The 22,402-nt window shown below is 52.5% G+C and overlaps 1 protein-coding gene across 4 annotated transcripts; it reads left to right on the forward strand.

Moving 5' to 3' along the window:
• The first annotated feature begins 565 nt into the window (after positions 1-565).
• On the forward strand, positions 566-21,176 carry ITGB3 (integrin subunit beta 3). Of its 4 annotated transcripts, none has more exons than XM_066336825.1 (15): positions 566-754; positions 5,552-5,637; positions 9,792-9,984; positions 11,889-12,141; positions 12,863-13,025; positions 13,595-13,756; positions 13,907-14,002; positions 14,176-14,265; positions 14,651-14,785; positions 15,415-15,844; positions 18,019-18,241; positions 18,510-18,610; positions 18,732-18,851; positions 19,868-20,034; positions 20,830-21,176. In XM_066336825.1, the coding sequence occupies exons 1-15, from the start codon at positions 697-699 to the stop codon at positions 20,896-20,898; spliced, it is 2,346 nt and encodes a 781-aa protein (XP_066192922.1). In that variant the 5' UTR covers positions 566-696; the 3' UTR covers positions 20,899-21,176. The 4 variants fall into 4 exon arrangements, with proteins under 4 accessions (XP_066192922.1, XP_066192921.1, XP_066192918.1 ...); XM_066336821.1 differs by lacking the exon at positions 566-754 and adding an exon at positions 5,270-5,363; XM_066336822.1 differs by lacking the exons at positions 566-754; positions 9,792-9,984.
• The last annotated feature ends 1,226 nt before the right edge of the window (positions 21,177-22,402 follow it).

A 22,402-nucleotide genomic window follows, 5' to 3' on the forward strand; every position in this document is an offset into this window, starting at 1 on the left:
AGGTTTATAAACCCCTTCGAGAGATGCCCACAGGCAATTCTGATGTTTCAGTGGGCACAGTCCGTCTGCAAATCCTAATCCCTGGATTTGCTCAGCACAGGATCAATTCCTGAGGACACAGTGGGGAAAAAGCAATACAAGTGAGACTAAAATTGGGTCCCAATTATGTGACCCCAAGCTGAACTTCCCTTCCTTTGAGATGTCCAGGTTTATATCCAAAATGCTGGTTCCACCACGTCTGGTTCCTGGCTGGGTCTCCCTCAGCTCCCAGCTCTGCTTTAGAAGGGGTTTAAAACCAGATACCTTTCAAGAGTTAATAAAAGGAAAGAGTGAGCAAGACTTTGTAAGGATTTAAAGCCATGTGAAAGAGCCTACAGAAAAGAGCCTGCTCCGAACCCCGGGGCTGCAGGTCACCAGTGCCGAGGGAGGACCCCCTGCCAGGGTTCATTAGGTCCTTTTTTAAGCCGAGCGAGTGAAAGCCTCATAAGGAGCTGGCGGCAGAGCGGGCGGGGACACTCCGGACTCTGAAGTGACGTCGCAGCAGCTTCCTTCGGCTTCCCCACTCGCTATGTGTCATTCACCGAGCCCCGTGATTCATCTCCTCAGCCACTAAAACCCTCCAGCTATTCCAGAGGCGCTGCCCATCACTCGTGCTGGGCTTGGTCCAAGCAGTCTTCCCAGCCCAGGGCTGAGAAGATGGGACAACTCTCCGTGATGCTTGGGATCCTCCTGCTCTGCGCTACTGGCAGCTGGGGTAGGTTTACTCTGTCGATTCTGACACTGCTTAAAGACATCTAGTTAAGATGTTGCCTGTTACTTCTACAAATCCCAGGACTTTCTGCATTCCGAAGGTCTGTGATTTCATGAGAAAATCACTCAGAGGGGGGAGCTGGCAGCGCATTCCCACACATGAAGCGCAGCTCAGGATGGTTGGGCTTCGGCTGAGTCGGGGCCAGGAACTTCTCAAGACAAACTTTGGTGGGTTATTCTTACTAGATGTGGTGAGTTTATATTCTCCACCTACTCTGTGTTTGGCTCTGGTTACTGGTTTGTAATGGAAGGACTGGGGTGTGACTTGGGCTTCATCCTTTATAAGCAAAAAATTCACTGGGAGAAACCACATGTCAGGTAATCCCTCCCTGTATCTGTACATTTTAAGGGCAGGGGGAGAGGGGAGGTGCATTTATGTCAGCATTGCTGTCCTGTGTTATTTTTTCTCATGTTATTTTAATGCTTTTCTTTAAGAAATCTGATTTCTGGCATCAGATGATCTCGGGATGAATGTAGTTTATATTTTTAAAATGTTTTCCAGTGTCAGAAGTACAGAAAAACCTGGAAAAGCATTATCTCCTCCCCAGGTGTCTTCCTAGGGCTCAAAGGAAATCTTGAAACTGCAATTGGTGATTTATAAATACACATTTTTTTCAAGGCCAGACTTGGGGGTTGGGGCAACATTGTTCTGTCTAAAGGACTCTAGATGTTCGTGAATTCCCAGAGCCCTGAGGCTCTGATTTGCTGCCAGATGGACATGTCATCAGTACAGGATATGGGATAATCCCGGCAAGAGTTTGAGTTCACAGAGCTGTAATTTGGGGCTGTGCATATGATATCTCTGGTGTGTGTGCTCAGTTTGGGGCATCCCATTCCCAGGAAGATGCTGTGGAAGGAAGGGAGACACTCAAGAGAAGAAACACCCCCAGAATGGTAGGGTGGGGATCAGCCAAGAAAGCCCAGATCCTTATCACTTAGGCAAACAGAAAGGCTGGAGAGGATGTGGTCTGTACCTTTATCAAGTTTTGTGGTTTGTACCTTTATCAAACATCTTTATCAGGTTTTCTCTGTGCTCATTCTTGCTCAAATTGGCAGAGAGGGAAAACAAAGTGTGTGGCTGCTCCTGCACCATACAGAGGTTACTCCAAGTGCAGACTGGGACTGAGTAATTTTCTCCAGTCAGGACAGGGTGATGCTAAGCCACAGACATCTGGAGTGTTTCAAGTGCATCGCTTCCCTAAATTCAGTCCCAGACTGGATGGGCTTTAAGGTCACTTTCAACGCAAACCAGTCTGGGACTCCCTGCTTTCACCTCTCTCAGGGCCACAGCTCTGCCCAGCCCCAGGTGGGTGGTTCCCATCATTCTGCACAATTCATCTCCCATTTCTCTGTATTTCAGGATTGATTTTTTCCAAAAGCTGGAGTCTTTAGGATCAGCTCATTGTGTGAGAGCAGATGCTAGCATAGTTTAAAAATGTAGGATTTGTACTTGGGTTTATTACTTTTTATGACTAGAAAAAGAAGTTCCAAAGATGAAAAGAAAAAAAAATTCACTACAAAATACAGAATTTGTTAGTATAGGCTGTACTGAGATGATGTTGACATGCTCACAGCCAGGCAGTGTCCAAGTCTGGGAAGGACTGCCAGGCACTCACAGGGCCAAAACCTGAGAGGACTCCAGCTGCATCCTCCCTATCTTTCACATTCTCCACTTTCACCCATCTGTGCTTTTGTTCTGACATCCTCACAAGGTCCCTGCTTCCACAAAACCCTCCCAACACTGCATCCCTGCATCCAGCCATGCAACCAGTGCTGGGAATGCCAAAAAAGGAACATTTCCTCATGGTGGGGGCGTGCAGTTGCCTGCTCACAGCAGGACCAGCCTCATGTTTGGATGGTCATAACTGCCCAGGCCCTGCTCCATCCAGCCCCATGGAACTGCAGCAAAGACTAGCCCTGTACAGTGCTGGAGATTGATTCCAGGGAAGGGAAGGGTCCTCCATCCCCAGGAAAGCTTCTTGGTCATGGAGTGAAGGACACTCCAGGGACCACAGTCTAGGGGTAGATACAGACCTCCAGGGACTCCCAGGGCAAAGCAATCAGCAATGAATTGTGGCAGGATATGACATCACACACCAGGGCAACCTTGGGAATGGCAGCATCCCTCCCACAAGGACTTCCCAAGCTGTAGCCCCACCTGAGCTGTGCAGCTCCCCAGCCATGACACTGCTCTGCCTGGGTCTGTGGCCTTCATTCCAAAATCCACCAGAAGACTGGATTTATATCCCCAACAAAGAGAAGGGACACCAGATAAAGGACCCCTGGGCTCTGGGGTGGCAGCAGAAGGAGAGGAAAGGAAAGCACCAGGGTAGAGGGGCTGCACACAAACCGGAGGTAATTTGTACCAGACGGTGAGGAGCAGATGAGCTCAGAGGGTCCTGGGATTCCTTAGCCTCAAGAACAGATTTCATGGCATGAGGAGGCACCCTTGGGCTCTACCATCAGACACAGCCCTGGAATCTTCCACATGGAGTTTCAGTGGAACCTGGTCTCATTGAGACCAGAGTTAACACTGCACATGGGAAACTGAGGCAGGAAGTGGCTGAGGGACTGGGTCAAGTCACAGAGAAGACCTGTTTGAGGCAGGATTTGGACTGGTGAGTCTCATGTCTCAGAGCCTTGATGTTGCCCTTGTCAGCTCTGCCTTTCCCCAGTAAGGGGGGTGCTGGGGCAGAGCCAGGTGAAAACAACAGATAAAACCCAGCATGAGGCGACAAACATCACACTGGCATTAAACAGGAGTCTGGACCAGGAGTGTTGCTGGTGGCACTCAATGCTGTAATTCTGCCTGAGCAGAGCAGAGCTGAGCAACCACAGTTATGAGCCAGGAGGTGGACACAGCCACTACATGAGGGGTGTGAGAGTGGAAAGCAGGGATACTCCTGGCATGTGGCAGGCGGGTACTTGGCACCTCTCCCCATTCCTGAGCAAAGGGCATCATCCTGGTCCAGGTAGCAAAGCACCAGGGCTCCCCAGGGACCTGCAGATTTGGAAGCTGTTTCTGTATTCAGGCAAGTGGCCCCGGGGTTGGCAGCTCTGAGCATTTAATCCAGAGCACCTGGAGCTGCCAGGTCCCTGTCCCTAAGGGCTGTTTGGGCAGTGCCTCCCTGCTTCCCAGAGGGCTGAGTTGGCTGCACGGCACACCACAAATCCTTGGCGTGTGCTCTGGCTGCAGCCACTGGCACTTGGCAGGCCAGGAGGGATTTCACATGGATGCAGCAGGAGCCGGCAAAAGACATAGATGGTGTTGTCATTGGTGTTTTCAGAGAGCCCTTTGCCTTCCCTCTTCCTAGCCCTGTCTAACCCAAGGATCAGTATTGCTGCTGGCACACTGCTGGAGTGCAGGAAGCAATGGAGACTGACCTGTCACTCTTTTGGGCAACTTACATTTAAAATCCGCCCCATCCTCACATGGAGCCAGGTGTTTCAGGGTATAATGAGAGCTCTGGGCATCAGTGCCACCCCAAAACTGGTACTAAGCAAGGCACTGGACTCAGCCTTTAGTTTAGTCTGGGACAAGTGGGAACTGCATGTGTCAGAGGTGCAATGGGAACACCCTGGGGCCCATCCCCAAGCAGCCACTGGCCCCTGGGACAGCCACAGCCTGTGACACCACCCTCAAACAGACATACACACACACACAGAGGTGTGAACATGTGAACTCCCTGGATAAATGCTGGCAGGCAGGAGTGCACGGTGCTGTAGTTCTGTTCTGCTCAAAGATCTGAGGATGCTGTTTCACCATTTCCTCTTTCTGCTTTGTGTTGCATTTCCTGCCGTTGTGGGACAGCCCTGGGCGTCCATGGGGGCACACAGGGAAGAGGGGAGGCCCTAGTGCCCACTGCTGCCTACTGGCATCCCCCTGGCTCCCTTGGCCAGGTGGGTACTTGGCTGCATTTTCTCTGCCTGGGGAATCATAAAACTGCTGAAGTGTTTGTGCCCAGGAGGGAGGAAGAGCCAAGAGTGACACCATGGCAACAATGTCCCAGCCACTTTTCACATTGGCCCTTGGCAGCAGGAAACGCAGGACCACCCACTCTGGTCTGTGGCAGAGATGCTCCTCCTGCCCTTGGGCTCCACGGGCATTTTGTGGCCCCTTAATTCCCCCACACGGGCTTACTGGCTTCTCATCTTCAAGACTGGTAACAGCGTGTGTCTCCCAGAGTCCTCAAGGCCACTGACAGAGCCCAACCTTTGCCTGGGACACAGCAGCACCGGCACATTTCTGGACTTGTGCCCTTTCACTCCCCTCCTTTGCCTGATTTGAAGCCCAACTAAGACCAGCCACTGAGCTTAGTGTCTTCTCAAGGTGGCACCAACCACCCCTGGTCGAGGTGGTGGGAAGAGGCAGCCGATCCCTGGCAGGGCTGTGGGTACCACCCCTGCACCCTAGAGAATTCACCCTTTTCCACTCCTGCTGTCCCAAAGTGTCTGCTGGAAGGCACAAGGATAGATGAACCCCTGCCAGAGGGCTTCACTCCAACATGCATGTGATGCTGCAGGGGTGAGAGGACCCTCTGAGGAGCTGGCAGGTAGGGAATGATGATCAGCCTTGGGCAACATGAAGCGCCACTCATACGAGGATGGGGAGAATAAGGAGGAAACATCCAGGGTTTGCAGGTGGGCCCTGGTGGGGCTCTGGCTTCTCAGAAGGTGGTGACTGAATACACACGTGAGTTTGGGTTCTGTGAGCTGTAATTGCTCTGTTTTGCTGTTTCAGGGGGTAACATCTGCACCACCCGTGGGGTGAACTCCTGCAAGCAGTGCCTGGCCGTCAGTCCCCTCTGCGCCTGGTGCTCTGCTGAGGTAAGAGCTGGGGACTAGGCAGGGCTGAAGTACATCCCTGAGAAGGGCAGGGGATGCAAAGGAAGGGAAGAACCTTCAGGATGAATCTAGGTTACAGCCACAAGATCAGTCTCCATCTGTTCCCACCGTATCTAAACAGATTCCTTGGTGGCTCCTGGCTCACACCTCGGCTCAAGGCACTTGGGTCAGTGGGCACTGCTTCTGCCTCGCTCTCAAAATATACCCGTTATCTGAGTGTGTTGGTGGGAGCTACACTGAGCTGACGGGGAAATCGTGGTGTTTCCACTAGGAATTCATCTTTCAAATAATGTACTTAGTTTACTCTTGGTTTGCTTCTTAGAAACCTGTTGTAAAGCTCTGGCTGAAGAAGCTTAATTCCTGGAAGGGCTGAAAAGAGAGGGGGCCTGGAAGGCCTGAAAGGAGGAATTGAAATTACTCATTATGAGTTAAGGGCTGAGTTTTAAAGCCTTTTTTCATTAGAAATGAGGGGAGAAGAAAACAAGGTGTCTGGTTTGGTTACTCAGCTAAAGTGGATGTGAGTGCTTGAGCTGTGGCTTTCAAATCATCCTATTTGGGTAGGTAAGAGCCAAGCAGATCTGCCACATAACCCTCCAAAAATTTTGCCCTGGGGGTTAATCCATTGGGTAAGAGGAGGGAGTTTCCCAAGGGAATGGGAGAGGAGCCCCAAGGCAGAGCCAAGGGATGGGGAGAGGTGATTAAATCTTCTTTAGGCTTTCCTTGCTTTCTTCTTCTCTGTCGTTGAAGACCCACTTCTATCAGCTGCAACTGTGCCCATAGTGCCCACTGGGACTTGGGAAACACCTGAGAAAAGTGATCCAAGCTGGGAAATGCTGCTGGATCATGCAGCAATGGTCTAATGCTTTGGGATCAATGCATATCTGGAGGGGAGGCCTCTGGCTTGCTGTGCCTGTCAGACATGACTCTTGGCATGTGATGTGAATAAAGATGTTTGTGCCCATCTTATCTCCTGCAAGGAGTGGTTGAAACATGCAGCTTGATAAGGGGCCTGGCTTCAATCTCCATCCCCCCTCTAAGGGGGAATCTAGGCTGGGCTCCTCCTTTCCGGCCGCTGATCCTGGGCTGCACTGGTGGCCTGATGGTGCAGTGGGAGACGTGATAGGGTTTTTTCCCTTCAGATCAGCAAAGGTTTCCAAAAAAGGAAATACTTCCATTGCTGCTCAAGCTGTGCTCCTGGGCAGACACGACAAGAGTGAGGGAGCCTTCCTGCTGCCAGACCTGGCCCCCGGCTGTGTGCTCCGCTCAGCAACTCTGCCTCAAACATCTGGACCACACTGTCTTAATTTAGCAATGAGGGGTTTTTTTCCTGTGGGTTTGTTTAATTTCCCTGTGGTGGGGGAGGTCTCTGATACGGCATCCCCCCTGTTTTTAAAGGGACAGTGCTCATATTTGTGCTCCTGCTCCCACTACAGCCCTTTTCCACTCACACTGCCTTCTCAAGGAGCCTGGCGTGATGAGTTATTCCTGCTCCATCCTGGTTTTGGAATGGAAAAAGATTTCATTGCGGTTTCTTGTGATCACTGACCCCCCCCACCCCCACCCCCGCCCCGCCCCGGGCATTGGTGCAGAGCAGAGTTGAGCTTTATTTATTTTTCAGAAACCTTGACCACTCTTACCAACAAATAGATGTTCTCATCTGCTTTTTTTGAAAAAGCCAACCAAGCTGTAACACTGAGATGTATCTATAAAATCCCCTTGGAGATTATTGTGACAGATCCTTCAGGGTCTCACACACCCAAAATGTCACCCGCTCTGGGTCTCTTGGAGGCCAGACTGGACCAGATTTGAATTTTAGAGGAGCTGCTGGAAGGTTTTAGCTTCATTTGTGGAGATATCTGTGCTCTGAGCCCTCCCAAGAGCTCTCCTGCAGAGAAATTGATGCTGCATGTGGTTGTGTCCAAGATGAAAACAGAGATGCGCTGGGGAATACGCAAGTTCCCGCAGGCTCCTGCCCTGGGAGCTCAGGGAATGGAACTGGCTCTGCCAGAGCCCTGCCTGACCCTGCCCTCACTAATCAGCTCTAGAGGCAGTGACTGGGATAAAATAATCAGGTTTCCCATTCTGAAGTGAGCCTGAGTGGATATCCTCTCTGCAGTGGGACAGAAGGCAGGGAGAGCTGGTGAACATCTCTGGGAAGGGCTGTGGGATGGCTGGGATAGAGAGGGGGCACACATCTCCCCACATCTCCATGTAAGGAGCTGATGCTGTCAGGGCTGTGCCGACAGGGAATGGGTTTCTCATGGATGAAATCCCTGTGCTGTGAGTTTCTCACCAGCAAGCTTGGGCTGTCTGCAGGTCACTCCTAACTAGGGCTGTGCCCCAAGTGTTGAGTCAGCAAAGTGGCAGAGCCTGGGGACAAAAACAGACTGAGGGCTGCCAGGGCCTTGCAGCCAAATGTCAAAATTACTTCTGAGGTAATTTTTTGTTGTTGGGGAGGTTCCTGTAAGTCTTGATTCAGTCACTATATTTAGGGCTCCAAAGGGAAAGGATCCCACCCTGGGGTTAAACAGTTTGTCCATGGAAATCTCACAGCAGGAATTGTGCTGCCAATCCTATAAGATGCCATGAGGTCTCTGGGGTCCTGGGAGCTCCCTAGGATCTCCAGGTATCACTAAGCACCATGGTTAAAACCCACCTGCCCAGCATGCTTTTCACCCACCTATTTTTCCAATGATTTCTCTGACTGGGACAGGAATGTACATGATGATTGATGGGATCTGGAGGGAAACAGCCACCCCTTCCCACAGCAGGGAGACCTGTGGCGTGAGCTTGTGGGTGTGTGGGTGTGAGGGAGTTAATTTGGAGGGATGACTTGTCCTCCTCTCTGTCAGCACACTGTCCAGGCAGGGCAGGAACACGCTTGCTGATGTATTTTTTGGCTATTGCTTGGCCACTGTTTCCAGAGGGCCATGGGCCAGCCAGGGCCTCCTGAAACCATTTGTGTTTTTCTACTCATTTGCATAAACAAATTCATCCCTGGGTTCAACCAGCCCGAACCCAGGACAGTTGATATCCTGCATGGGAACCTTTCCAGAATGGGAAGGCTCAGCACTGAATTCCAGCCTCCCAGGAGCAGGGAGGGCACTGAACCAGCACCACCAGGACTTATGCCACCTCCCTTTGCTGCAGGAAGAGGCTGTGATGGTCCTCTGCTGGAAGACACCAATGTAGAAAGATGTGGGCTGAGGCAGGGAGATAAAGAATCCTTTCGGAGGGGAGGGCGGGTGCTGCCTGGGCAGGAACATGAAGCAGCAGATCACAGCACTGCTGGGCTGGGAGAGAAATTCTTTTCATATTTGTCTTAGTGAGCAACTAAAGGAATAAGAACCTTCCTGAATGTTCTGTGATAAGGACGAGGAGCCATGAACTTTTTAAGAAACGAGGGACAGGGCTGGAGTGGAGTCACCATGACTCCACACTTTGTGCTTCCTGCCCCTGACAGGCTGCTCAGGGCTTATCCCACAGCCCCAGTGCCTTTGCACTCTTCCACTCCTTTTTTGGCTCTCCTTTTCCCGGTTGGCTGCATCCGTTAGGAAGCTGGAGAGCTGGAGATAGGTGTGACCCACTTCCAGACAGGAACTGAGCACTGCTGTGTGATATGAGCTCACCCATAGTGGACATGTTCCTTGCTCATGGCAGGAATTCTAAGGGGCTATGTTGGAAAATTTGGGGGGAAAGGTGATTTGTCTTTTGTCAAAGTAATAAATAATTTTAAAAGTCCCACACTGCCTCCATCCAGCTTGCCATGTTCACATCCTGGTGCACCCTCCTCAAGCCATCCCAGAGAGACAGGATTTCCTTTTGGCTCTGCCAAAACCCAAATCTAAGTTTCCAGCTGCCAGGAGTCAGGAGGACGTTGGCAGGGGCTGATGTTATCCGTCATTCCTTGGCAGGGGCTGATGGGCTCCTGGTCTGAACTCCAGCAGGACTTGCTGATCCCAAATCCTCTCTATCTTCTGCCTTCCTCAGGCAGAGACCATGTGCCTCAAGAAGTCTTTGATCCTGGTCTGGCATTAAGTGTGATAAAGCAGGGGCTCTCCAGGGAAAAGGTGGGAGCCTTTCTCTTTCTCCCAGCATAGTCCTGGGAGGCTCCTGACCGTGTCCCTTCCCCACAGATCTGGGTGCAGTCAACCCCTCGCTGTGACCTACATGCCAACCTCCTGCACAACGGCTGCGGGCAGGACCACATCGAGTCCCCCAGAAGCAGTGTCACCATTCTGGAGGACCGCCCCCTCAGCAACAAGGGCTCGGGGGGGTCCACCACCACCCAGATGAGCCCCCAGAGAATACAGCTGAACCTGCGGCCAGGTAAGATCCCTCAGACTACTGTAGGAAGGGAGGGATGCAGTGAGAATAACCCAAAGGGCTCAGGCACTGAGTGAGCCATCACTCTAGCCAAGGTGGTCTCGTGTCCTTCAGGGTCAAGACCAGGCTGGCAACAGCACAGAATCCTCCAGGACATCTCTGGTGGGCAGCTGAGCTGTCTGATCGCTGTGTTTGTTCTCTTGCCTCAGTTCTTGAGGTATTTGAGGGGCAGGATAGGATGCGACTTCAACAATGCATGGGGTATTTTATAAAGCCATTCAGACCTGAGGCACTGCTGCTGTGCTGATAATTCCTGGGTGGAAGTCAGCTTGTATCTTACAAGCCGCGGAGCAGCTGGTAGGGCTGGGCTGCCACCAGATCCCTGTAGTTTCCCAGGCTCTGCTCAGTCAGGCAGGCTGGAGCCAATTAACTGCTCTGGTCCTTTGCCAGCATCCAGGAGTTTCAAGAATGCCAGGCAGGAGGCAAAACTATTGGGCACATGGCCTCTGTGCACATCCCTCGGCACAGCCAGGAGTCCTGCCCCATTGGAAGGACAGCAGGCACAGGAATCCCCACACAATGAGGACATGGAGCTACTAAGTGGCCCTTGTTCTCTTTAGGTGTAAAGATTGTTGTCAGGAGGCAGGTGAGTGTGTTGCTGAGTGCTGTAAATCCCTGTTCCTTGGAATAAAGAAGAGAGACCCACAGCTTGATACCATCTCTGCTGAACCAAGAAGTTTTGGCATAAGTAATCTGCCTTGACTCATGAGCCAAGGCCAAATGATGAAGGATACAAGCAGGACCTGTCACAGCTTACATCTCACAAGCTCAGAATCCTTGTGGTTTCAGTTCATTGACAACAAAAAGCTGCTTTCTAAGCACAAGAATGGGACATGTGGCTCCACGGTGAGGTCCCAACACAGATGGAGAGAGGATGGAGCTTTTTGGGCAATCATAAATTTTGAAACTTTCTTCATCCTGAAAGAACGTGGTGTGCAGATTTAGACAGAAATGTGAAAACAATAAAAATTTAAGCTCAGTTAAGGACGTTTTTTCTCAACATTTGAGGTGTTCCAACAAGGCTGCAGCTGTGCTCTGGCTTATGTTTCAAATAAACCATTTCAAATATCAGAAGAAAGGACCCATGTCTCTTAAAAAGGCAGGAAAAAGAGGTAACCCTAAGCATTTTCAGCTTTTTTCTTTTGGTTTTTTTTGAGTGCAAAAATCACCAAAACTGGGATGTTTCCCAGAAAGTTCTTTCTAATAAGATTTTTGTTTCAATGGAAATTTTTTTGCCAAAATTTTCTCAGAAGTAGCTGGAGAGCCAAGAGGAGAGGAAAGGAATGGGATGGGGGAGGGTACAGAAAATTATCAGAGTCCTTGGAAGCTCAGAGAAGTCTGAAGCAGCCTTCCCTGCCTTGTCACCCCTTTAAGACCTCCTGTCCACACATTGGGAGTTTCTTTCACTCCAGCCAGGTGTTCCTGTAGGATATTTTGGGAGGTCAGCCCTGAACAGGAAGATGTGTTCATGTCCTGACATTGAGAGGTTAGGAGAACAGGAGCCATAACCCCCATCTGCTGTAGAATTCCGGAATGGTTTGCGGGTTGGAAAGGACATTGAAGACAATGCTGTTCCATTCCCTGCCATGGACAGGCACACTTTCCACTAGGTTGCTCCAAATTCCATCCAACCTGGCCTTGGACACTTTGAAGGGTTGCACAGCACATCTCCTGTGCAAGCACCTGACTAAGGGCTTTGCCTTGCTGTCTGAGGGTGATATTCTCCTAGAAACTTTGACCATCCCCTTGGGCTCCTGCTGACCCCTTCCCTCTAATCCTGTGGTAAGCCTTCCTCCCCCTTCCAGGAGACGACCTCTCACTCCACTTACTGCCTTGTCACTTTGCAGATGACTCTCAGGTCTTTCATGTCCAAGTGCGTCAAGTGGAGGATTACCCCGTGGACATCTACTACCTGATGGACCTGTCCAACTCAATGAAGGATGATCTGAGGAACATCCAGAACCTGGGCACAAAACTGGCCAGTGAGATGCGTAAGCTCACCAGCAACCTACGCATCGGCTTCGGGGCCTTTGTGGACAAACCGATTTCCCCCTACATGTACATATCTCCTCCAGAAGCTATCAAGAACCCTTGCTATGAGTAAGTCAACCCTCCAGGCTGAGGGAGTCTTGTAAGGGCTGGAAGTTGATGGGACACCACCACAATGTAGCTGGAACTCCACATCAGATGGTGAAGAATTGCAGCCCACAGAAAGGACCTGTTTTTGGGAGGTTCTTGAAAGGTTGTCTCCTGTGGGAAGGACAGCAGGCTGGAGCAGAGAAAGAGTGTGAGGAGGAAGGAATGGCAGAGATGTTAGCAACTGAATTCATCACCCATTCCCTATTCCCCTGTGCTGCTAGGAGAGGGGTAGGCTAGTAGAGGAGTGAAGTTGAGCCTGGGTGGAGGAAAGGAGGGGAGTGGAGAAACTGGGTACCTGATTGTGGACAGGGTTTAAACCTTGGTGCAGTCCATGTTCTGCTGGCACAGAAAGGAGGAGCAGATCTAAACTAGAAATATCATTATCACAGGAAAACCATTGAGGGGAAAGTTTTGCACCATTTTTTCAAAAGAAATGTTGAGGCTGGAAGAAAATGACTCCTAAAAATCCCAGCAGGACTGAGGCTGGGAGCTGACCTGAGCCCAACATCCCTAGAAAATTAATGCTATCTAAAAGGTCCTTCACCAGCCTTAGGGTCTTGGTGGGGTTGGGTCCCTCCAGCACATCCTGGGCAGAACCATGGGATGTGGGATGGCTGTGGGACAGGGATCTGAGCTGGAATAGCCTGATGAGCCTTGTGCCCTGAGTGCTCTCCTCCCACAGGACTGGGGAAACCTGCCTGCCCATGTTTGGGTACAAACACGTGCTGTCGCTCACGGATGAGGTGACTCGCTTCAATGAGGAGGTGCGGAAGCAGAGTGTTTCCCGGAACCGTGACGCACCAGAGGGAGGCTTCGATGCCATCATCCAGGCCACTGTGTGCGATGTAAGGGGCAGGAAGGCCTGGCTGGGGTCAGGACAGGGTCTCCAGGCTGGGCCAGGTGGGTTAGCAGGGACCAACCAATCCCTCCAGGACAAGATCATAAGCTTTATTGAGTGGTTGTGTGATTGATTTCTGGAGAGGGTGAACACTCAAGTGAGACATTTATAGCTCAATAGCCAAGGGAAGAGCAGGACTCTCATGGGATCATGGTAGTAGAGAGGTGCTCAGGAACCATGTCAGTCCTGCAGTGACCAGTCCAGAAGGGACAATACTTCCTGTGCCTTCACCTTGCTTTTCCTGGAGTTGTTGCATCCCTGAGTCATTAGCCATCTTGATTAACACTCTAACCAATGAAAACTCATCTTTCACCTACAAGCAGCCCATGCCCACCTTCCAGACCCCACACTCCCACAGCAATTCCCTGGGAGAGCAATTGCCTTGGTTCCTTGTGCAGAGGTTGGTCTCTAAGGCCAAGCCATGACCCCCTAGCACAAAGGCAGCAGTGGGGTCCTGGCACATGGGACTACCCTCAGCATGTGCTGAACGTGACTGGGAACTGCCTTTCACTGCAGGAAAAAATTGGCTGGAGGAATGATGCTTCCCACCTGCTTGTCTTCACCACGGATGCGAAGACCCATATCGCGCTGGATGGGCGGCTGGCTGGCATCGTGCAGCCCAATGATGCCCAGTGCCACATTGACAAGAATAATTTCTACTCTGCCACTACCACACTGGTAAATCCTGACCCAGGCATGGGGTTGTGGAGCCCGGAGCTCCTGTTGGGTCCTCATGGGATGGGAAAGGTGTTTCAGCTGTGGTTGGAGAGCATGATGGGGACCAAGTTGGGGAGGTGTACATGTTCCTATACTATACCTCTCCTCCAGGACTATCCCTCTTTGGGCCTGATGACTGAGAAACTCTCACAGAAGAACATCAACTTGATCTTTGCTGTGACAGATACGGTTGTTGGCCTCTACCAGGTAGTAGCTTCTGTGCAAAGTCACCTTCCTGAGGGGCTGGTGGGCCATGGGTGGCTGGACGTGGCTTGGTGGTCTCCTGTCCTATCAAAGGTCCCATGTGCCTGGACAGGGTTTGGCCCAGCCATGGCACATTTACCCATCACAAACAGACTCGGTTTATGATATTCCTCCAGAACTACAGTGAGCTGATCCCAGGCACAACTGTGGGCACCTTGTCCAGAGACTCCAGCAACGTTCTGCAGCTCATAGTGGACTCCTATGGGGTGAGTATGTAGTGTAATGGCCCCACAACAACACTCTCTCTAAGAAAACAGCCACTGCTTCCCACTGCTAACAACCCACACAGATCTGTCAGCTCCTCCAACCCCAAGCATCCTCCTTGGACCAGCTGTGAGCATCTGCCTCAACCCATGTGTGCAGGCACTCTGGAGTTGGGAGATCACTGTTTACTGCCTGTCCCTTCCTGTCTTGAAGACTTTTCCCTGTAGAGAATGTCATAGCTAAGTCTTGAGAAAGACGTGCGGCACTTGGCTCCTTTCCCATGTGTGAGGGAGCATCACTGTGGTGCTGGGGCAGGGGAGGACCCTCCCAGGGCTGAGCCCTGCCCAGCCTCTGCTGTGTCTTCATCAGTCCTCTCTTCTCCCCTAGAAAATCCGCTCCAAAGTGGAGCTGGAGGTGCGTGACCTCCCTGAAGAGCTGTCCCTGGCCTTCAATGCCACCTGCCTTAATGATGAGATCATTCCTGGGCTCAAGTCTTGCATGGGGCTCAAGATCGGGGACACGGTGAGGATTCTGTTCATGGGCTTGGCTTTTCTCCCCTCTATGTAGCAGCACTGTCAGATCATCTATTGCTCTGCACCAGCACCATATGCTTGTCCCACAACCTCCCAGGTGACATGGACCCTGGAATCTCAGCACTAGAGAGAGAGGTCCAGCAGGGTGGGTGCAAAGAACAAAATGCTTTTTTGAATCTGCAGGATGCAAACTCTTGTGATCCCTCCAGCTCAGCCTAGGCTGCTGCCCGTAGGGCATGGGAACCTGGAATCATTTGGGTTGGAAAAGCATTCTAAGACCATCAAATCCAACCACTAACTGATATCTAAGTCCACCACTAAACAGTGCCCCTAAGCACCATATCTACAGGTTCTTTGAATTCTTCCAGGGACAGTGATTCTACTTCTTCCATGGGCAGCCTGTGCAAACTTCTCAGTGAAGAATTTTCTGTTGATATTGAATCCAAAATTTGCCTGGTTACTGTGGCAGGCACATTCTCTGGCCTACACTGTGCTGGGACAGCTTTGATAAGCTTTGGTGAGCCCAAACAAGCCTGATGGGTCCCATTTCTGAGCTCCTTTGAGCTGGGGCATGGACTGGAGCAGGTACTTACATCCGGACATACCTTTGCCCTCCAGGTGAGCTTCAGCATCGAGGCCAAAGTGCGGGGCTGTCCCCAGGAGCAGCAGAAATCCTTCACCATAAAACCTGTGGGCTTCAAGGACAGCCTGACAGTCGTGGTGAACTTCGACTGCGAGTGCTCCTGTGAGAGTCATGCTGAGGCCAACAGCCCATCCTGCACCCACGGCAATGGCACACTGGAGTGCGGTGTGTGCCGCTGCAACCCTGGGCGCTTGGGCTCACACTGCGAGTGCTCGGAGGAGGAGTACAACCCCTCACAGCAGGACAACTGCAGCCCCCGGCCGGGCCAGCCCCTGTGCAGCCAGCGTGGCGAATGCATCTGCGGGCAGTGTGTGTGCCACAGCAGCGACTTTGGGAAGGTGACGGGCAAGTACTGTGAGTGCGATGACTTTTCCTGCGTTCGCTTCAAGGGCCAGATGTGCTCAGGTGAGTGCTGGGCTTGGCAGGGAGGCAGCTTGGGGCTGTTTTGGCTGCCTGAGATAATGGGCAAGGGAGACGCCAGTCATTTTGGTGCTTGTCCTAGGAATTGTCCCCACCTCTGACTTGTTCAGCTGTGGTTCTCCCTGGACTAGCCGTGGTCTGAAGTGATGCCAGGGGAATTACTCCCTTTTTGGCCACTGATATCACCACCTGTGCCTGAGAGCTGGGAGCAGGGACGGGCTAGAAGATTAAAAAGGAGGCCTGGTGGGGCTCATGGGGACCAAGAGAAGCAGTTCTGGGGTGCACAGGGAAGGGACTTTGCTTGAACCAGAGCTCAAACACCTCAGAAGTACTGCTCTGCAGGAGGAAACCCCAGAGTGGAGGGGGAGGGGTGGGGAGAGGTAGATTTTATCCTCCACCCAGTTCTGCAAGACTTCCTAGTGGCAAAAGTGTTGGGGAAGTAAATCCTCCCTCCTCACTGGCCTTACAGCATCTCCCCTCCTGAATATTTGTCTCATCCACATGCTCCCAGACTCCTCTTCTCCAGTCCAGCTGCTCTCAGTAATGGGAAGAGGACCAGGTCCTTGGGTTCTCTGGTTCTCCTCCCAGTGAAGAAGCCCTCCCTGCAGAATCCCTACGCCAACAGCAATTCCAAACGTCCTGATATGCCAGGGCCTCTTACCCACCTTTCATTTAAGGCTCCTTCCACCCACATCTCCAGTAAACACTGAAGGTCTGAGTCTGAATCGCAGCGCTCAGCCCATCTCCCCTATATATGTGAGAGAGGTGACAGTGCCTAGAGATGGGGCATGAAACTGTGGAACATCCTCTCCAGGAACAGAGCACCCCAAAACTGATTCAAGGGGGGAATGGTAGAGGGGTAGCCACCCCTGTTCCTAGCCCCAGCTTCCTCTGTAAACCCAGGATAGGTAGCTGCTAACAGAGTCCCAAAAAAAGCCACCACTTTCCTGCTGAAATCCCAAAAATCCCCAGGAAAACATCAGTGGCCAAAGCTGATTCCACTCCACTAGAGCCCAGTCTGGGTGAGGTGAAACCTGGGGCCACTAGCCACTCCATTCTTGCTCCCTGATGTCTCCAATTTGAATTTTTGGGACCCCACCTGCCCCCCAGGCCAACTTCATGGCTTGAACTGCCTCTGTGCTGCTCAGATTGATCCTTTATCTCAACAGCCTGCTGATAATGGAGGTGGAAATGCAGGTTTATCCCACCCTGAGTAGTCAGTGTCCTCAAGGAGCCTGTTCCTGTTTGAACAAGGGCTGCAGGTCCCCAGGATGGGTAAGGGGCAATAATGAAGAGCTGCCCTTGGGCAGGGTGGGCTGTTAATTAACCTGAACTCTCTGACCCTGCTGAGCCACTTCTCCCCAGCCTACCCATCTGTTTCCATGCCTTGTCACCCAGCATGGCATTATTTTCCTGTGACTCAGACCTAGTTCCTCATTAATGGGTTTACACATTTATTTCACATGCTGGTGTCTACAAGGGCATGGCCAGGACAGTGCACAGCTCCCACACAAGGAGCAGCATTCCCAATGTGTCCCACTGTGCTCAGGGCTCAGGACAGGTCAGCATGTGCACCTCCACAGTGTTTCCACCACTTATTGTGTCTCGTCTTTGAGCTGGAATCAAACCACAATCCAAATAGCTCCAGGGTTTGGCAGGATTTGAGCATGCCTGTCTGTCTGATTAAACCAGTCTCAGTGAGTGCATGTTGGACTTTTCCCAGCAGTCAGCTTTCCCTTTCTGGTCAAAGCCTCCCAAGCAGTAAGACTTGGGGGCTCTGACCAGGTGTCCTGACTCAATCCAAAATTCAAAGCCACAGCCAGAACCTGGCTTGCTCAGAAACAGGTCTGATGGAGCATCTCCAGTTGCTGCTGCTGGAGCTGTGGCAGCTCAGCCTGAAATGTGGGAGTTTGTTCTTGCTTGGGTGGGATAAGAGGAGTGTTGGGGACATGGTGAAGGTCTGGGTTTGGTGTGAGCTGCTCTGTGTCCCACTTCAAGGACAGTGCAGTTGTTCTCGGAGTTGTTCTAGGTGGCTGCTTTGCCTTGCTGTGCCCGCAGAGGGTGAACTGCCACTCTTGGTCATAGGCATCCATATAGGGAATTGCTAAACAGGCTCTGTGGAGACACTTAGAGTTCTGGTGCTTTTTGGTTGTCCTCAGGCCACGGGCAGTGCAGCTGTGGGGACTGTCTGTGCAACTCAGACTGGACAGGCGACTACTGCAACTGCACCACACGCACTGACACCTGCATGTCCAACAATGGGCTGGTGTGCAGTGGCCATGGCTCCTGCGTGTGCGGCCGCTGCGAGTGCACCCAGCCTGGCTCCTACGGAGACACCTGCGAGAAGTGCCCCACCTGCCCAGACGCCTGCACCATCAAAAAGTGAGAGAGCAGAGGGCTGGGACAGGTCATACCACACTGTGGGCTGGCAGAGAGCTGGGATAGGTCATACTCCACTGGGGAGCTCCAGAAAGCTGGGAAGGGTCATATCCCATTGTGGAGCTGGCAGCGCTGGTGGCAGGAGCACTTCACTATCTGCAGCCCGGTAGGCTTGGGACTGCTGTGATTTCCTCAGCCTGAGACTGAAAGGTGTGAGAGTTCCCTGAGGAGAGCAGGGAGAAGCTCATGGTAGCTCTCTCCTCCTCCACAGGGATTGCGTGGAATGCAAGAAGTATGAGCGGGGAAAGCTAGCGGAGCAGCAGTCCTGCAGCCGCATGTGCCGAGATGAGATCGAGATGGTGCAGGAACTAAGTAAGAGAAGACTCAACCCCTGCCCTAATACGTGGAAATCCAGCGGGCTTTGTATGCCACACACTTCCCCTCTGTCTGTGCACCCCTCAGCATGGGGGCTCTGAGCCGCTCCCTCTGGCAGGTGACAGGGGCAAGGATGCCGTGAACTGCACCTATAAGGACGAGAATGACTGTGTGATGAGGTTCCAGTACTATGAGGACTCCAGTGGCAAGTCCATCCTCTACGTCATTGAGGAGCCTGGTAAGACCCAGCTGCCACGCTTAGGCTGGGGGCTGCAGAATGTGCTGTGCTGGGTTTCTGGGCGGGGGGGCGTTTCTGAGGGCGGGGTGGGAATGTTGTGTGCCCTTTGTACCTCCCACTCCAGCCAGGCATACGGAAAGGGGGGGGGGGAGGGCTGAGAGGGATTAAAGAACTTCTCTGTTCAGTGCTACAGGGGCCGTGAATTCCTGCCTCTCAGGTATCCCATTTCCTAAGTTATTTTGTCTCCTCATTGATGCCAAGGATGGGTGTTCAACCTTCCCATCGCCCTGATCCTGTGTCTGACTTTGTGGGGATGAATCTTCTTGGGAAGCAGATAAGAGGAGGCTCCCAGCAGCAGCCCCGGGGTCTCCATTGACCTCAGCTGAACCTGGGGCTGTGTGGCTGCAGATCTTTCAGAAGCAGGGCCGTGAGGGCAGCCACCAGCTCTCACTGCAGCTGTCTGCCATGGGCAGGGTACAGCCCAGACTCCCCAGCCTCACAGCCAGACGGGAGAGGAAAGGCAGGTGAGGGCTGTGGTGGCCAAACGGCCCTGGGTGGTGTGCAGGGGGAGCAGGAGCTGTGGAGGCACACAATGGATCTCGCTGCCCCCATTTGCCAACTCAGTGTTGACACAAGTTGCCACAGGCCAGGGTGGGGTGTCAGTGGGCTGGTGGTTTGGGGCAAACTTCCACAAACACAAGGATCTGGTCTCCAGTGTCATCCCCCACTGTGGGTGGGACCTGTGATGCTCATGATCTGGCTTCAGGCTTGGGTGCAGACACCCACCCTACAGACAGGTGCTCTAGTATTTTGGCACAGGTGCCCCACGGACAGGATCCTCCTTCAAAGAGCCTGCTGTGCTCAGGGTGGAGGCCCCTGCTTACTGGCAGAGGAGGATGATGCCCTCCTGAGACCAAAGGAGCTCTGTGTACCCATGGCCAGGTAGCCCCAGAGCTGCTTTAAGTTGCCCTGGGGGTGCTGAATCCCCCTCAACCCTGCCCTCATCTCTGCTCCAGACTGTCCAAAGGGGCCAGACGTCCTGGTGGTCCTGCTCTCAGTGACAGGTACCATCCTGCTCATCGGCCTTGCTGCCCTGCTCGTCTGGAAGCTCCTCATCACCATCCACGATCGCCGCGAGTTTGCCCGTTTTGAGGAGGAGAAGGCCAGGGCCAAGTGGGACACGGTGAGGGGCAGCGGATTGAATGTGCTGGGCAAGAGCCCCAAAACCCCACAGCTCCTATTTGAGGGATCCATATCCCTGTGCTCCTAGCATGAGAGCCCAGCTGCTGTCTGCGGCCCCATCACATGGTCCTTAGAGACCAGCTTGTCCCATTCCTCTCTAAAGCCTGGGACAGTGTCCCAGGCAGGACTCAAGGTGACACTGCCAGTTGGGACCCCACCTCCCTGAGCGCACTGTGGTCCAGGGGCTGTGCACAGGTGACAGAAGATGTCCTAGGTGATTTTCCCACCTCCAGCATATCCGAAGCACCTGTCAGCAGCATGACCCCCTTACTCACAGCTCACATCAGTGTTTCCATCCTATGAGTGAGGCAAAGATCCCTCCTGCCATGGGTTGCTGGAAAGCACTGAGGAACCAGAGCAAAAGGAAGGGGACTGGGACAGCACTGGTACCTCTCCCCCACCCCTTCTCCATCTCCTAACCCCCCCACAAAGTGAAGGGATGGGATGGGATGGGATGGGATGGGATGGGATGGGATGGGATGGGATGGGATGGGATGGGATGGGATGGGATGCTCTTTCAAGAGGTCTCTCTCTTCTTGAGCTCCTGCTGCTTTTTCTTTCCTCCACAGTTTCATGGGGGAGCCATTAAATTGCTCATCCAAAGCCTTGGGTAGAGACAGGCATCCACCACTCCATGCTGAGACAGTGCCTCAGTTACTCCAGATGTTTAGTAGAACAAATGCTGATGCCAAGCACAAAGTGATGATGCTCTTTTTCATCCTCCTTCTTCCTCCAGACCCATAATCCTTTATATAAAGAGGCCACATCTACCTTTACCAACATCACATACCACGGGAACATGTAAGGATGCCACATCCAGCACTGGCCATGGGAACAGCTGAGGATCTGTGGGATCTCCTGGAACCCAGTTTACAGAAGAGTTTGTTTGTGTCAGCCTGTGTGAATGACTGCACGTGATTTAACAAGTCCTTGACTGCCTCCAACCCCTGTTGTCTGTCACCCCACTGTAACCACAGGGATGTGCTTTCCATGGCAAACCTCAGTCCTTACCTCAGTGGGTTGCTTGCAGAGCCAGCAGCCCCTCCATACACTGAACACAGAGAAATGGGATGATCTCTGTCAGTCTGGGAACTCTTTGGTGCTCATCAGGCCAAGGGCATTCTAGGAGTAGCTGCTTGAACCACATGCTGAGTTGTGCTCTCCTCCATAGCCTGTGCTGGTGAAGCTCTCACTGCTTGGATTCCCCTTCTGCACTGGCCTCAGTCCCTCTGGGCACAGGGACCTACTCCTTCGGGACAGGGCAGCTGCCAGCAGGCAGGAGTCATCACTGGTTTTAGGGGTTCAGGACACTGCTTGAACAGTCCAGCAGCTCCTTTCTTCTTGCAGCCATATGTCACTGTGACCCAGGGTGGTAAAAAGCTGTGCCCCACATAACAGTGCCCTCCCTCACTCCCTCCAGTGCAGTCTATACCACCGGCCAACTCCATGTAATATCAGCTGCAGCCTGGCTCAGCCCCTGGGATGGTGCTAAGCTCATTCTGTCCACCTCCACTGTTCCCAAGCCACAGCACACATGGATGTGCAAGCACCCGCTTTAGGAGGGTCATGGCACCTGATATCCTTGAGCCTGGCCACCTCTCTGCACTTTCTGTGTTTTTTGAACTTTGTAACTGCACCACCCCAGGACTTCTGTGTGGCTCAGGGTTCCAGAAGAGCAGGCAGGGCTCAGGCTATGTCCTGCTGCCTGAAGCTGTGTGACACCCATGGAGAAAAACAAAGAGCTGTGCCAGGGGCAGTGCTGGGCTGTAACAGTACTGTTGCCTGGTCCCTGCCCTACCAGAGCCCAATGTCTCAATTCCCCTCAATTGCTCCAAAAAGCAGCAGTGACCTTGTTCCTGGTGTGGGGTTGGCCCCAATGGCCCCAGGAGCGTGTTGACTGAGCTGGCAGTGGCCCTGTGTCCTTGTTCCCTGGCTGGTCTGTCCCAGCAGTGTGAGAGCAGGGGCAGGGATTGGTGCTGGGTGGGATCTAGGGCTGAGCCCTGGAGGGGGGCCAGGGATGGACAGCACCAGAGTGTCAGGGATTTACATCACAAAAATAAAAATAATTATTATATATAAAAAAAAAAAAACCCAAACCAAAAAAACCCAAAAAAACCACAAACCAACAACAACAACAACAAAACAAAACCAAACCAAAAAACACTCAGACTACTATCAGTGTCCTCCCCAGCCCCTGACAGGTTTCTGTCCTGAGGGCAGCCCCTGACACCCCAGCACAACTAGGGGAGCTGGTTTGAGATGAGATGGGTTGAGGGATGGCAGAACCAGGGCAAGCAGGGCTGTGGGCC

This window comes from Sylvia atricapilla, chromosome 27 (genome assembly GCF_009819655.1).
Source record: "Sylvia atricapilla isolate bSylAtr1 chromosome 27, bSylAtr1.pri, whole genome shotgun sequence".
Taxonomy (NCBI): Eukaryota; Metazoa; Chordata; class Aves; order Passeriformes; family Sylviidae; genus Sylvia; species Sylvia atricapilla.

Coding starts and splice junctions, on each gene's coding strand:
- ITGB3 (XM_066336821.1), top strand. CDS start 5,285: ATGAACCCCTGCCAGAGGGCTTCACTCCAACATGCATGTGATGCTGCA. Junction 12,142..12,862: donor ATCAAGAACCCTTGCTATGA/GTAAGTCAACCC, acceptor CTCCTCCCACAG/GACTGGGGAAACCTGCCTGC. Junction 20,035..20,829: donor CCAGGGCCAAGTGGGACACG/GTGAGGGGCAGC, acceptor TTCTTCCTCCAG/ACCCATAATCCTTTATATAA.